General features: G+C 43.9%; 1 protein-coding gene across 1 annotated transcript; it reads right to left on the reverse strand.

Annotated features, from left to right (window-relative positions):
• Positions 1-5,410: 5,410 nt before the first annotated feature.
• On the reverse strand, positions 5,411-11,398 carry hivep3a (HIVEP zinc finger 3a; the record flags this gene model as incomplete). The annotated part of the gene is made up of 4 exons (XM_080023820.1): positions 5,411-5,567; positions 7,152-7,225; positions 7,484-8,393; positions 8,670-11,398. The coding sequence occupies 4 exons, from the start codon at positions 11,396-11,398 to the stop codon at positions 5,411-5,413; spliced, it is 3,870 nt and encodes a 1,289-aa protein (XP_079879946.1).
• Positions 11,399-15,362: the final 3,964 nt, after the last annotated feature.

The following is a 15,362-nucleotide window of genomic DNA, read 5'->3' on the forward strand; positions in this document are numbered from 1 at the left end:
AAAGTTTAGAGAAGGTCAAATTAAGTTCAAGATTCAAGATTTTCAAGATTTTTTTTATTTGTCACATACATATACATACTTTCATACATATATGCAGTGAAATGTAATTGTACATTCACCTGTAAAGGTTATAGTGCATTTTATCTTAATCCTGAAATTTCACCCGAAAGCTGAATATCCCTAACTTTTTGTGAGTAGTGTATATATATATATATATTTAGTGTATACATATATATACATACACACACACTGTGTGTGTGTGTGTGTGTGTGCGTGTGTGTGTGTGCATACATATACACTGTAGATATAAATATAATCCAGTGTGCCCTTATTCCTTTTTTATTTTACATTCCAGTCGGCACAGAGAGTGAAAGAAATGTGTGTGTCTGTGTGTGTATTCATCGCAGTGACAGAGGCCCTAATCTGACCTTTGAAACAATTGATGAAATGATAGATAGAATGTCCCACCAGCTCACTTCAACACAATAAGGCCAAATAAGGCAATACAATTAAAACATGAAACAAAAATGGAAAATATACAATAATAAACCTAAACAGTTCAATGTCAGGATACAGTCTGGTGAACCCAAATGCAGGACTCAGCAGAGGCTCATATACTGTAGGTAGGTGTCAAAACCAGAAGAACATTCAGAAGGCAAACTTAATGGCAGGGAACCAATCTGCCAATAGAGACTAAACAAATGACAAACAAGAGATACCAAACATACCACAATCAAACAATAAAAAGGAAAAAAGATTAAAATGAAAAATAACAGAAAAATATAAAAGGTCACGTCCAAAATTGAGTCCTGAAATACAGTCCTATACAATAACTTATGAAATAACCAGTGAGGCAGAAAGATGATGCTCAACAAACCTGATATAGGGCTGCCGGTTAGCAAAACTCTTTTAACTTTGTGGAGATCAGGATCAGTCTCAAACTGAAATGACCTGGGGGCCCCACCAGCCAGGTTGTCTTGTCCTGTTGAACATCAAGGGAAAAATAAACTGTCCTGTGTTTTTATGCCGGTAGTTTGAGACCCCTGGTGTAGATGTGAACGTATGTTCAGTTTCTTATCTCATTTGAAACTATTTGTAATGGGTATCTCTTGCTATCTTGTCTTTTCTTATCTTAAGTGTTTTGTCAGGCTGCATCACTAGGTGGCACAGCATTGTCCATCAAGTGTCTCTTTCATGAGGTCCACTTCAGGAAATGAACGATATGTAAAAAATCACCTGCTGCCACACAAACAAGACACAGTACACCGCCAGCAATGTTGCACATGGAGGCATTGACCACCGTATTGCACACACACACACACACGCACACACACACACACACACACACACACACACACGCTTTCATTGTGATAATATTGGGCTGGCTGCTCCACTACTGAACCTTGGTTTTCGATTGTGATGCCTAAATTGTAGACACACCCTTTATGACAAAGCCTGGCCAAATATGGGGGCATTGCTAAAATGCGTCTCTCTACTGGACTCAAAAGTTTTGGACGGACGCCATATACACGTCTCTATATTTGGTCACCCTTTGGCGTTGCCATGGTAACAAACGCTCTCTACCCAAGAATTCAAGGGCACTCAGTTGGCATCAGACACCACTGCGCTCTATCTTATTGTTTTGAATGATGCCAATGAACATCCCAGGAATATGAGTCACAGACTGTTTGGTGGGTGTCACCTTTTACCTCACCTCTTTTATGGTCTTGGGTTTATAGTTTCAGGCATACAAACAAATCACGGTACCTTTTTGAAAGCGATTTAAATTAAGTTCACTTCCCTGAGGTGCCACGGGGCAGGTCTTCTTCACAAAGGCACAAGTAGATCTTAATCACACAGCACCAATTTAAGCACTGACGGTCCAAACTTCCATATCTGCTAAACTATTGTGAGGGTGATAACAGTGAAACTATGATCAAAACAGTCATTATTGGTGTTGCAATTATGGTGCTGACATATTTTAAATTAAATAATGGTTTGATGGTTTAAAAGTTTAATTAATAATTATGTAGATGGAGACCCCCTGGGTCCTCTCGAAGGACCCCTGGGGGGTCCCTGGACCCTTCGTTGAGAACCCCCGTTTCATCAATGGCCCGATAGAATGTGAAGTTGACAATCTATCTACGTCTTCCTTGTAAAACATCATTTCCAGTGACAGATAAATAGTGTCTGGTTTCTGGATTGGGCACAGTGCCGCGCCTCAGCAGATGACGTAATGCTTTTCCAGTGAACCGCATGCCAAACTTTGAGCTCAACTTGCGTTTCACTGTCACCTAGTGGCGAAACGGTGCACTGTCAGCATTAGGGAACAAAGAAATCTTGTCACGGTTCTTAGTGTATATCTCCTATTATACCAATATATCATCCCATTGGTTTAGTGATACCTGGAGAAGTAGATATACTGTAGGCTACTCTTCATTTTTGCCAAAAAGTGTTTTTTAAGCGGCCCGTCCAGCAAAGGATGAAGGGCCTGTGTTATAAACAGTGACATGTAAGATCACTTTTGCATATTTAGTTCACCCAAAAATGGGCAAGTAGTATTTGAAAACTGTGGCTTAACTTCTGCTGCTTGACTTCAGGGAGTAAGGATCATTATGGAATTAACATTATCCACAGAAGAGCAATCAATCTCTCCTGTCTCACAGACCATAGGGTAAGACAACTACTAATTATGGAAATTAGCCATGTCAAACTGCCACTGGGTGGCGCAATACTTAACAAGATCAAGAAAGCAAGGCTTAGAGTCTGCTTAGGATGCGATACAATATTGGATAAATTATTTTTATAATCGACACAAAACAAATCAGTGACAGTGAAACAGTTTTATTATAAATCTGCAAAAATGAGAAGTTTAATGGAAAAACATGAAAATGACAATTTGAGTGATTCATGAAAGCAACAACACACAACAAAAAATATATGTATGAAACTGTTTGGGGAGTAAAAAAGTACTGTAGCTACTTTCTATGCCAAACAGGATTACTTTTTGATGACAAATCATTTGTCAGTGCACCTAGGGTACGATTAAAAAAAAACAATGTATGGAAAAAGAAGTCTCAGTCTTCGTGAATGACATTGAAACCACAACCTTGAAATTGCACCTTTCGAAAAAAATACTGGTCAGGATGCATACATATTTGCAGTATCATTCCATATCAGTTTCCGCTCATACAGTACATAGTACATACACAGCAAATACTATATTATAGCTGTAGAATGGGTTAAAGGAAAGAAAGTAAAAAGATGACATTGATAAAATTTTATTGTCCATTTTCACTCCAGCTGCTTTTGCTTATAGTACAGGATTGCATAATAGCACGTAAATAAATTAACACCGATGACATCCAAACAAGAGCGTTAAAAAATTTACAAAACATACTGCATATCTAACATAGTGTTTATAATATATTAATATATTATTCACATAATTACATAATCGCATCATTCAGAATACATACAGTAAGTGCTCTTTCTTATTGTCTTCAGGCTCCAAACGAGAATGCCAGCAAGTGTTCTTCTCACGGCTTCTGTGGCCTTTTCACATCAACCTCTTTTTGCACTGTCCCTTTGTAGGAGCTTCCTCCTATCAGAGTTGCTTCTGGCTGGAGGGAGCCCTTTGGCGTTTGGGCAGTTTCGGGGTAATCGCACGTGTGTGTCGCGCGTGTATCTGGAACGTCCCGGTTCAAAGCACTTTCCTTGGCTTCCGGCCGCGGCCAGTGGCCTTGCGATGAACAACGCGGTGGGGCGATCCCGGGCCGGATCATGTGAATTCCTCCGATGGAAATGGTGAGGCTGGGCGCCGTGCTGGGCCGTTGGGAGTGGAGAGGCAGATGGCTCAGGACTCTGTGAGCCCCTCGAGACGGAGAAGGGTTGTGGTAGGGGGCGGAGGAGAAGAAGAGGGTTCTGGCAACCGGCTCGTCCACAGACTCACTCCTTCGCTGCAGGGCGGAGGAAGTAGACATGGGTGAAAGCCACAACACGGCCATGAGATTTGAGGTGACATGTTTTTCTTTTATGAGTCAACTAAGATATTGACCGATGCTGTTTTTGTGACTGACATGTGGTTCCACTTTTTGCTACTTAATGGCTGCCCGGGGCCTCATTCCACCACCCGCTGGCCAGGAATAAACATGCAGTGTCTATTTAGGTTCGCTCCTCGATTATTTCAAGTTCACAGCAGTAGCTTTTTGGTTGAACGATATAAAAAAACATCGGCCTTTCCTTCCTTTCCCCAATAAAGGTGTGATTCAAAAATAATGCTGAAGGTGCCAGCCTATCTATATTTGTTTTAGATGTTGACGAAATGGGATTTAACTGTGCCACACATAGACTTTTTTTTTTTAACGCCAGACTGAGCCAAGAGATACAGATCAAATGACAAGTGAGTGAAAACAGAGATTCACAAAAGCCACAATGCGGCCAAAGTCAATTATAACCCAACAAAAACATTGCAGCAGAACAAATAATAATAAAACCCATGTTGTGGATAAAGAATCACGCCTGAAAGGATGAATTGAAGAACAAATTTGAATAATTTCGGGGAAAGAAATGGGCAAATGCCATCAACAAAATTGTGCGTTGCTACTCACCAGCCTGGTCTTTGTGGCAGGCCTGTCCCTCGGTGGGGAGAGGGCTTGACGAGGAGCTGAACTCAGGGAGCTGGAGCTGGGGGACTGGACTCTAGCGGGTGCAGGGCCCCGCTCTGGGGACCTTGCCAGGGCCAGGGATACTTGACAAGTGGACAGGGACATGGAGTGAGGCGCGGGCCCCCCTTGGCAGGGTGGGGATGATGAGGACAGGGACTCCGTCGGGGACAGATGGAGGGACAGAGACGAGGAGCCCCTTCTCGACGGACCCTGGTGCTGGCGGGCAAACAGGGCTCGTCTGTCACGGGCAGGGCTCTTGGGGGCTTGTGTGCGGCGTTGGCTGGATTTGGGCTCGGGATTCGTCGGGTAGGTGAGGGGGTCCATCACATCTTGACTGACTTCATCTTTGGTCTTGGCGACCTCGTCGAAAGAGCTTCCCTCCACATTGGAGCCGCGACTGTCTCCTTGTTTTTCCAGGTCAACCGGGCAGCCACAGCAGACTCCTGGGTAAAAGAAGGCTGGATTGGATTTCTTCCTCATTCAAAATTCTACACTCTTTCTTTCTATTTCCTCCATTTAATATATTTTATCAAGCCCCCATTAACTCCATTCCATTCCCAACTGGCTACCTTCATTGGTGTTATCTGCAGAAGCAACCTCCTTCTCACATTCTCTCCCATGAGCCTGGGACCTTAAGTGTTCACTGAGGTCGCCTGTTGAAGACAGACAAATCCGAAAAGGTTAAAAGGTACAGTATTTGTGCAAGGGTACGTTCGAAAACACCGGAACACAAAAATAACAAGTCATCGGGGGGCAAACGGGGAGTTTGTACCTTTGGCGTCGAAAGATGAAAGCCCGCATTGGCCAGGGTTCTCAACTTCAGAGCTGTGCTCCTTGCATTCGAACTTCACCCCTCCCTCCTCTACTTGACAGCGTGAGTGGCCGTGCGCCTCACTGGATCTGTCAGTGCAGAACAGAGGAAGAGATTTAAGTGTCGCGTTTGTCAGGTTGTTTATTCTGGGTGAGGTCTGCGATCAATATGAGTGTAACTGGACCTGAGTGACGGTACCGGCTGTTGGCAGCTTTTAGCAGCTTATTTACCCAGCGTACAGTAAGTACACTATCTGCTTGGCAGATCACACCTCTACACCTTTAACACTCTTACTATACAGTGAGCTCACACTTTGGCAGCCGGGGCCTGTGGGCGCCTACAGTGAGTACTGTAGGCGGAGGGTCCCCCCCCCCCCCCCCTTCAACAGAGCAGTTTCAACAGAGCAGCTTTCATAAGCCAACACCAGAGACACCCCCACCCCCCTATAAACCCCATCGCAGCGCCATCGCCCCCCCCCCCCCCAATCCAAACAAGAGGAGCCTGCAATGTGGCCTAAGGTCCGAGGAGCGAGCAGCCAATAAAAACAGAGAGGGAGGGAAACCCTGGGCCAGACCAGCTGCTGCTCCAAAATAAGCATTTTTTCTTATTTTTTAGAAAAACACAAGAAAATGAAAACACATTCTTATGACAAACAAACATTAGAATGCGCCAGGATCTTATTTATTTTTTCCTACTATTTTTACTGCGGGGTAAAACTCTTTACTGCCCAAATAGGCTTTTATGTCAACGCTGCTAATATGGATACCGCAAAAGAGACCTTTTCACGAATCACATAGAGCCATCTCCAGTGCCCCCAGTTTTAGTATTTTTGAAGACTTCACCAATTCTGCCTTTCGCCTCATTGTCCCTGTAAGAAAGAGCAGGCAAGACAGGGACCGCGAGTGAGTGCCAGGATGACTCACTGGTTTGGGAAGGCTGTGAGGGGGCATCGACAAAATGAATGGCTGAATGGGATTAATTTGGAGACACACACACCCATGCCACAAAAAAAAATAAATACAAATAACACAGATGGCACCTCTCAGTGCTCTGCAACATCACATCGTTGTCTCATGTTTATTTTTGGCAGCGTGGCAAAAGCACTGCGTGCGTGGTGTGGGTATTTAAAAAGAGTGATAAAGAAAAGAGCTGCATCGGAGATGCGTTGCATGCAATGGGAGCGAAATTCAGTAGCCTTGTTGGCTCTCCTCATTTCATATTGATGCACTTTCAAATGAACACACAGTTTAAACATGGATTCCCTCCGTCATTTGACTAAAATAACAACTGTGTGCGGAGGTTTAGTGTGAAAACAATCATTTGAAGTGTTTTCATCGCAACGGCAGCTACAGGAGCAAAGCACGGTGACATTCAAATCAACAGTTTGGGGCCCACTTTTCACTGAAATAGTCTGGTGAAACGGTGCCAGTGCCATTAAATGCTCTCTGGCTTTCACAAGCAAAAATGTGTGCCACTCCCCTGTCTCCCGGAAAGCTGTAAGCTTTAAAAAAAAAAAAAAGGGTTGCCAATATGTACCACGTTACAGGAGAACTTACCCTTCCTCACAGGTCCATCGCTGCAATGGGTCTCTATATATAGAAGATGACTGGACCTTCTCCCCTGATGCCCCTGGTGTTCCCATTTTTCCCTCCTCCTGTTCAACTTTGTTTGACCTTGTGTCGTCCACAGGTGGTGCTTTGTCCATTGTGTCCGCATGGTCTCTGTCGGAGGATGGCTGGTTGTTCACCTACACTCAAAAGAGACATGGGCAAATTCACCAACTCTGCTCCATCATGCCCAGGGAGACAGAAATTGGGGAATTCCGATTGAACATTGTGTTCCATGGCATTTTTATACACATATATTGTCTCAAAAATGGCAAAATGGCATTTAGCGCAATGAAATGCTTTGAGGGTGCCTCAAGTACAATGGCTATTTATGATAAAGTCTTGAATTATTCAAACAAGTTAAAACAGTTGTGTTGAAATTAAATTGTAGCATTTACCTCAGTGGAGCATGGCCTTTGGTTGTCTGGTTCGATTGTCTCTGTGGTGCAGGCAGACATGGGTGACATGGTGTAGATGGACGGGCTGAGCCTCTGCTTGCAATGCAGCAGGGACAGAGCTGTCTTGCTGGACAGACCCAGAGGGTTAGGGTCATAGCTGCCAGTAGACCAGGAGGAATACACAGAGGGCCTCTGCTCATCCAGCGGAGAGGGGTTGGGCTTGATGTAGTTGAGATAGCACCAGCTGTTACAGGTGTTGGAATCCAGACTTGTAAATGATGTTCGGATATGTCTGACAGGAGAGCAAATACTGGCCAGACACAGTTTAGCTTCAAATTTTTTCTTCTCAATAGATGCCACCACAGAAGCCTTGTCAGCGCCCCTATCCTTCCTTTCCTCCTCTTCCTTAACCCGTTTCTGCTGCTGCTGTGATTCAGGGCTGAGCTCTATGCTGTTAGATGGGGAAAGCATTCGCTTGTTTCCCCCTGAGCCTGATGATCTCAGCAAGTCAGCAGACCACGCCTCAAGTTCAGCACTTGTGGCCTTGTTACCTCTCTGCGCAGATTCAGGGATACTTGTGTGGTATGATACAGCACTCACAGGCTCAAGCAGTCGGGTGGGGATTGTCTGAGACTGTGTTGTATATATGGCATATGCTGGGGTCAGGGTGTCTGTTTGGAGACGCACTGCTACTGCTGCAGGTGTGTAAGGCCTGAGTAACTCTGGGTTCATAGTGATATTTGGGAGAGAGTGTAGAATTTGAGGGGGATTCACCCTAACTGTGGGATATTCATTATTTGTTTGTGAGGGGATCTCAAGCTTCAGTCCAGTGGACATAGGCAGGTAGTGAGCTCTTGCTGCCCCTGATGGACCCTGTGTTAGATAGTGCTGTGGGAACTGGAGAGGAGGGCTTGAGGGATGTACAGTGCAGTTAGATGAGGGCTCTTCTTTTATTGAGTCAACAGTTCGCCCATCAATAGGGGAGAGATCTGTTTTGCCAGCGAGCTGAATATTTTGACTGAGCTTCCATTGAGAGATAAATTCTTGGCGTGGCGGCCGTGTTGGAGTACCTAACACTGTGTCACCTGTTAAGGGGGATCTAGGGGACCTGCCACATTGCATGGCACTTGGACTTGTTCTTGATGATATGCTAGGACTGACAGGGCCTGGGATGAGGTGGGCAGACTGTGTCTTCACCTCCTTCTCAGCCCCCTCTTCCTCCTCTGGATCTCTGACAGCACTGTGCCTCATGAGGAGACATTTTCTCCTTTCTCGCCAGCCAACCATGGAGCGCTCAGGGGACAGGCAGCTGTAATCGAAGGATTTGCTGCGGCTCTCAGCTATCAGGACACCCGGCTGTGGGTCATGTGGTGCCTGCTCTGAGGCTGAGCGTCTCATCTCTCTGTATTGATGCGTCCCAGGTACTGTCAAAGTATGAGGGGCCCTTGATCTTCTCAATGGCGTTGTTGAGGTTGCTTCCATGTCCAGCCTGCTTGATTCCTCAAAGGATGTGGAACGGCTTGATGCATATGAGGCACTACTGTCTTGACTGGGGCTGCGCGGAAGAGACACTGAGTCGAAACTTGACTCCCCAGAGGACTGAGCGGCCTCTGCTAGGCGTAAGCGCTTTTTCTTGGGAGGAAGCTTTTCAATGGGGAGCTGAGCCAGAGTGGGGCTTCTCTGGGGCCACTGAAATTCCTCCAGTTTCTCTGGCTGCTTCGAATTGTAAATTGGCTCCAAGATACATTCAGTGTGCATCTTTGAATCCTCTGTCACCAGTATCTCTGGAACCCGTACATTCTGATGGCAAACCATCTTTCGGGGTGTTGGCTTTGTAGAGTGTTGCTGTTGAGGTTGTTTCTGAAGTGCTGGTTGGTATTCTTGGCGTGGTGGAGAGATGTTGGCTGACTCTTGGCGTATATTCTCAGCGCACAAAGTCTCCTGTTTCTCAAATGAACTGGTGTGTTGAATAACTGAGAAGGTTTGCAATGTGGGTCTTCTAATGTCTTCACAAGCTACATCACTTTCCTTCCTACACTGTGAGGTTGAAAAGGCCGAAGAGGGTGAAGAACATACAACAGGAGAGGAGGGATCATCCGATTCAAAACTCTCTTCTTTCCTCCTCTTACGCATCACTGAGACTCCTGGTCTGGCTGGATGGCTTTTTAGTTGGGGACGGTCCAATTGATTACTTACAATGTCAATAACCTTTATAGACTGTGCTAAACATGGGCTTTGCTTGTGTATCTTGTAACCTTCCCAGTCTTTGCATCCAGTCCCACAGGCCTCACACTCATATGGCTGTGGTTGACTTTGCTTGTTGTCAGGCACGATGGTCACGTTGTCATGGTAAAATGAGTCAGAGCTGTGATGCTCCTCTGGTGGAAGTTCAGCACCGAGGGGGATTTCAATGGCTGGCTGACGTCTCAGCATTCCCATGCGACGGGATGTTTGTATTTGAGAAGGCTGCCGTTCCTCAAATGATTGACACGGGCGGAAACTACATGGGCTTCCACTGGAGGCATCTAAAGAACTAGCTGTAGATGGCATGGAGTGACTCCTCGACAGGGGAACAGTAGATGTTTGAGCAGCCAGTTGGTCCTTGTTTAGAGGCTGATGATGAAATTTGTCACATGGTACCCCCATTGTGATGGAGCCACTGGTTTTATAGGCAGGATCACCAGGTTTGGGGCTGTGAATTATAGGTTCTTTCATGGGTGAACTCTTTTGGGACTCTGTGCTACTCTTTCTGGAGAGGGAGAATCTCCTGGGTTTCACACTGTCAATCTTACTTGTGTCCACCACTGCCTCATTGATGGTGATGAGTTTGGTGATGTGGTCAATGACCTGCTTCTTGGGCACTGTAAAAGGGATGCTTTTCTCCTCCTCACCTGAGGTTTGCTGGTTTTGTTGACGAGACATCCTCTGTAGCTGTCCCAGACGTCCATATTTACCGAGGATGATTTCTGCATAGCTTTTGGCACTTGTGTTGGGTGGGCTGTCCTGTGACTGCTCTGTGCTTTCGGAGCGAGAGAAATAGCCAGACTCTGTACTGCCTTTACTCCCAAGAATTAATGATGAATTATTTTCATCTGATGAGTCCAGTGGACCGTGTTTCCCTCTACTAAGACGCATGGCCAGTCGCTTTTTGACAGCATAGGAGTCATCCATCCCTCCAGAGTGAGCTCTAGTCCTGTCAGTTTCATCGCTCTTGAGGGAGGTTACGCTGACTTGGTGTTCTGTACTGGAAGATTGTGATGACAATTGCCTGGCTTCATCCTCTGACTCTGTCACCTGCTCCTCTAAAGGCCGTGGCTCTGCAAAGGCCAGACCAGCCTTCACCTTGTGGGTGTGTGATTTACGGTGCTTGTACAGATTGCTCTTGGTCTTAAAAGAGAAGCCGCATGGTGCACAAGGATACGGCCGCTCTCCAGTATGGGAGCGTATGTGTTTCTGGAGGACACTGGGCTTGGCACATGCACGGCTACAATAACTGCAGACGTATTTCCCAGGCCTCTGGGGTTTTCGCTCCCGTTTGTGTTTTGGGGTTCCCTCCTGTGTCTCTCGCTTTGCATGGGTAGAGCTGGACACTGAGGACTGAGGCTCTAATGATGGACAGGGAACCCTCGTTGCCTTTGCTGATGTTGATGTCGCCTTGGCATGTTTGCCTTCCGCCGTTGTATCCGAGTCAATGCTCTGCCGCTGGTGCCTGAGACGCTTGCGTTCTGAATGCTGTCTCCGAGGCTGTTTGACTTGGTGAGTTGTTCCATGGGGCTTCTGGGAGCTGGTTTGCTGCGGCTGACGGTGCTGGGAGGGAGACTTGAGCTGAGGGCCTCGGTTCAGAGACTCTGGCTGAGAATGGTCTTGATCTCCGGGCTGCTCCCCAGTCGTCAGGCGACTATGCAAGGCCTCCATAAAATGGAAGAACTGCCTTAGGTAGACACGTAGTATGCGTCTGCCTGTGCCAGGCTACAAAGTTTGGGCCAATTCATTAACTGATTGATTGGTTTAAATGTAGGCAGATTTGATCTAATTATGTAAACGTTAGAAGACCGCCCAGGCTAAGCCTGTGTGCTCATTTGTTTTATTTTACATGTATTGCTTGAAGTTAGAATGAATTCATGAAATTGGGGAAAGAGTCATCAATCAAGGCAATTGTTTAATTTGCATTAATGTCCTTTCTGGCCTAAAGCATTCCATAATTCAGCATTGAGCCTGTCTGGCTGGCGCACGGTTTGATGCTCAGTAGAATGTCTGATTCTTCTGTCTTCCAAACACGAAGATCTATGAATAAAAACAGACAAATGTTATATAATACATCCGAAATTACAAGACACAATACAAGATAAGCCTACACTGTAACACTGTATTTGCAACATCTGGATTCTATGACTCAGACACTGTAACAACAGTACGTGTCGTGTGTACATGGCAATTTTGAAAAAAGATTGAAATACAGAGAATTTTCTAGTACAAATTACCACGTAACTGTATTGGTACTAGTACTATGTCTGGTACCATTCAACAAAAGAGGCTATATTGTTGAACCCTTGATAGAAACATTCAACAAAATAGCCAACTGAGAAAACATTAAAATGAATTAATATTAAAAAAAAGCACTCAACGGTCTCTTCAGGAATCCCTCACGAATCGCATGTATTAATCACATAAGGTTCACAAGTTGTAAACCATGTGAATCTGCACCTGTGTATGACTAAAGTCAATTGTTTTTTTGTCTTTATTGACCAACTGACCTATCTTTGTCGTGGCCAGATCGGCCATACAGCCAGATAAAAGTTTCCCAGCTGCTGGAGCCAGCAGTAAAATATGACGAAGATTGTGCAGTCAGCTAATTCCACTACAGCGACCCATAGCCAGCTGGTTAATAAAGTAACTTCCATCACGCGTTGGAGAAAAACAGTGAAAAAAAACAAAACAGAATACAATTTATAAGCATCTTTTTATATCCCATTTCTCCTCACTCACATCGGTGCTTTGTCGGAAGAGTCCCTTTTCTAATGATGCCAGTCTTTTGGCTAAGATTTGACATTTTCTTTGGATAATTAACTGCACTGGGATTAACTAAGGGACTGTGGTATCTATGTGCTAATTAACGGTAGGAATTTTTGACATGTTATTTGATCCACTATGAGAACACGCCTCTTCCATTTTGATGTCTAATGTCACAAACTCAACCCGGTATCACTTTTTTTGGTGCTCATAATCATGAATATTTTGAAAATTTAAAATTGAACATGCAATGGGGTAGAAATTTCGTTCAGACGAGCAAGAAATAAAAGCGGGATTCTGGTTTCGCTTTTTCTCTGAATGGTCTGCTCTGCTCTGAATGGTAACCATAAGCCTAGCCAACTACAAAACTGCGCCATTTCGTTATGTATCTTGATGCAATCGCCTCATGGGTAAAGTAGTCATATTATTAAAAACCTACAAATTAAATTCATTTATCGGTGAAAAACAACATGCATGTGTTACAAGGAGTTAATTTGGTCGGAGAATATATTTGTCAGAATTTACATATGTCATTTGCAAAGGCCTGAATTATATGTTAGAACATTTTAAGTGGCGCCCCCTATTGACACTACCACCTATGTAAAAGTAAATGCCCAGAACTGTCCAAAACATTTGACCTTATTTTGGTAGCTCTTTTAATTACCAGATATTGGGCTTCAAAAGTGACCTTTGGTTGGGGTTCAAAGGTCGATATCTCATTTTAGATTCCACTGAAATATCTCAAACTTACATATGTTACAATTTAAGACCTTTCCAAAGATGTGTTTGGTTTTGTTCTCTGACAAAGCAAAAATAAAAAAATCGAACCCGGCCATGGCAGTGGGGTGCCAAGTGTGGATTCCAAGATCATTCACATACAAAATAGAATAAAATCTGATATCTTTTTTTTTACTATGTTGTAGAATGCATGTATATTCCCCGACCAAATAAACGTCTAACGTAACACATGCATGTTGTTTTTCACCCATACGTCTTTTCAGTTTTAGGTTATAATAATATAACTACCTTATGAGGCAATTGCATCAAGATGCATAACAAAATGGAACAGAATTGTCGTTTTTGGAGTTGGTTAGCGTTACAAACGTTTATAAATAATTGCGTAAATATGTGCAATCTTAACTATCTATCTTATCTTAGCTATAAAGGCAGTAATCTCTGAACGTCTGTCTGTATGGCCTTTATCACGGCAACCGTTCCTAACCCTAACCCTAACCCTAACCCATCCAATCTACTTCACACTTGGCGGGTGTATTGTTGGGGACCCAGGGACGTGCAGTGTCGAATTTGGTGCAATTTGGACACGTGACACATCTATTTATAACCTTTCAATAAACAGTGGACAGCGAGCAAACGGGGGGGCGGGGCTTCAGGGCTCTACGACTGAGTCACAAAGACTGTCTTTCCCCGGTGTATGACTTTAACTGGCAGTTTCATCTTCCATTGTGGAATGCATGAACGGTTGACATTTTGTCAAACTGTGCCATTCAAATGTCTAGAAATTCTTACATTCTGAATTGTTTTTTATCTCCGGTAGAAGAAAAACATGCTTTATTTGCAACATAATGGAGATTACACTACCCATAATCCTAAGTGTAACAGCAACGTCTCTGATTAATGGAGCTCGCTGTTACCATGAAAATATTTACCGCACTGGCTGGTGGGTACACAGGCACGCAAACACTGATATTTACATCAGTGTTTTTACATACAGTAAAATTGTATCTATGAATGAAATTCATACTGAGGGTATGACCCAATATCCCTATTCTCAGCCAACATTGAATTTAACAGACCATTCAATAGAGAAAAGGCAAAACCAGTATATTTTCATGATAGAACGAAATGTAAACCCATGCATTTTAAACTGTAATACATCCAGGCCACACACACACATACCTCCCCTCCTTCCTCATGCCTCCCCGCTTCGAAAGTCAAATAAAAGCTCCCCATTCAAATGAATTGGTTTAAACGTTGTTATTTGTAGCATGAAAAAAAAGTTGGACAATCGTATTCTGTGACAGGGTTCAATAGACTGATTTTTGTGTTCATGAGCACGGAAAAGCATGATACACAATCATCACTTGCCCTTGCACTTGCCTTTACCACAGTGTCGCCTATATAACGTTAAAAGCCACCCTCTAGGTGGTTCTGTCTTTAAAAGCGCTAACTAATCTGGTATAATGTAGGCTTTTTTTTTTTGATTCTAAAAAAGCCCTGGCGTACAGACGGAACTGAGACACTTTGGGAAGAAAAAGCGGTGGCTATGTGCCACGTACAAAAGGAGACTGGGTGCAGATACCGACATCTCCCAATGTTTTTGTGCCAAAATAATGTAGCAATGAGCGAGTGGTCCCACACAATGTCCAGCTAATTTTTTATTTTTTTTATTGACACCCACACTCTAGACAGAAAATCTGCTGGCATAATAAAGGTATAAAATAAGTACATGTGTGTAAACAGATTGACAACCATCTTCGGTTGGTATCTTGGTAAGTGGCTATTTGGCATCTAGGTTTTTTCTCCCCACTTTCCTTCCATCGTTTTTGTTGTTTTGGAGTCAGAAAAAAATGATAATGTCAATAAATCTAAATAATTAATTATTATTATTATTATTATTATTATTAGTAGTAGTAGTAGTAGTAGTAGTAGTAGTAGTAGTAGTAGTAGTATTATTATCATTATTAAAAATAAAAATAAATGAATGGATGTCAGAAATTAATCGGTATGTGGGTAATACAGAAAGAGTTCTGAGGGGGCAGAGTCCTCTGACCGAGCTCTGAATTGCCACGTGCCGCTAATTTACACTGGGATGCAGCCAACTAAATGGGCGCCAGGCTTAATCAACGAT

This window comes from Zeus faber, assembly GCF_960531495.2.
Source record: "Zeus faber genome assembly, chromosome: 1".
NCBI classification, from domain to species: domain Eukaryota; kingdom Metazoa; phylum Chordata; class Actinopteri; order Zeiformes; family Zeidae; genus Zeus; species Zeus faber.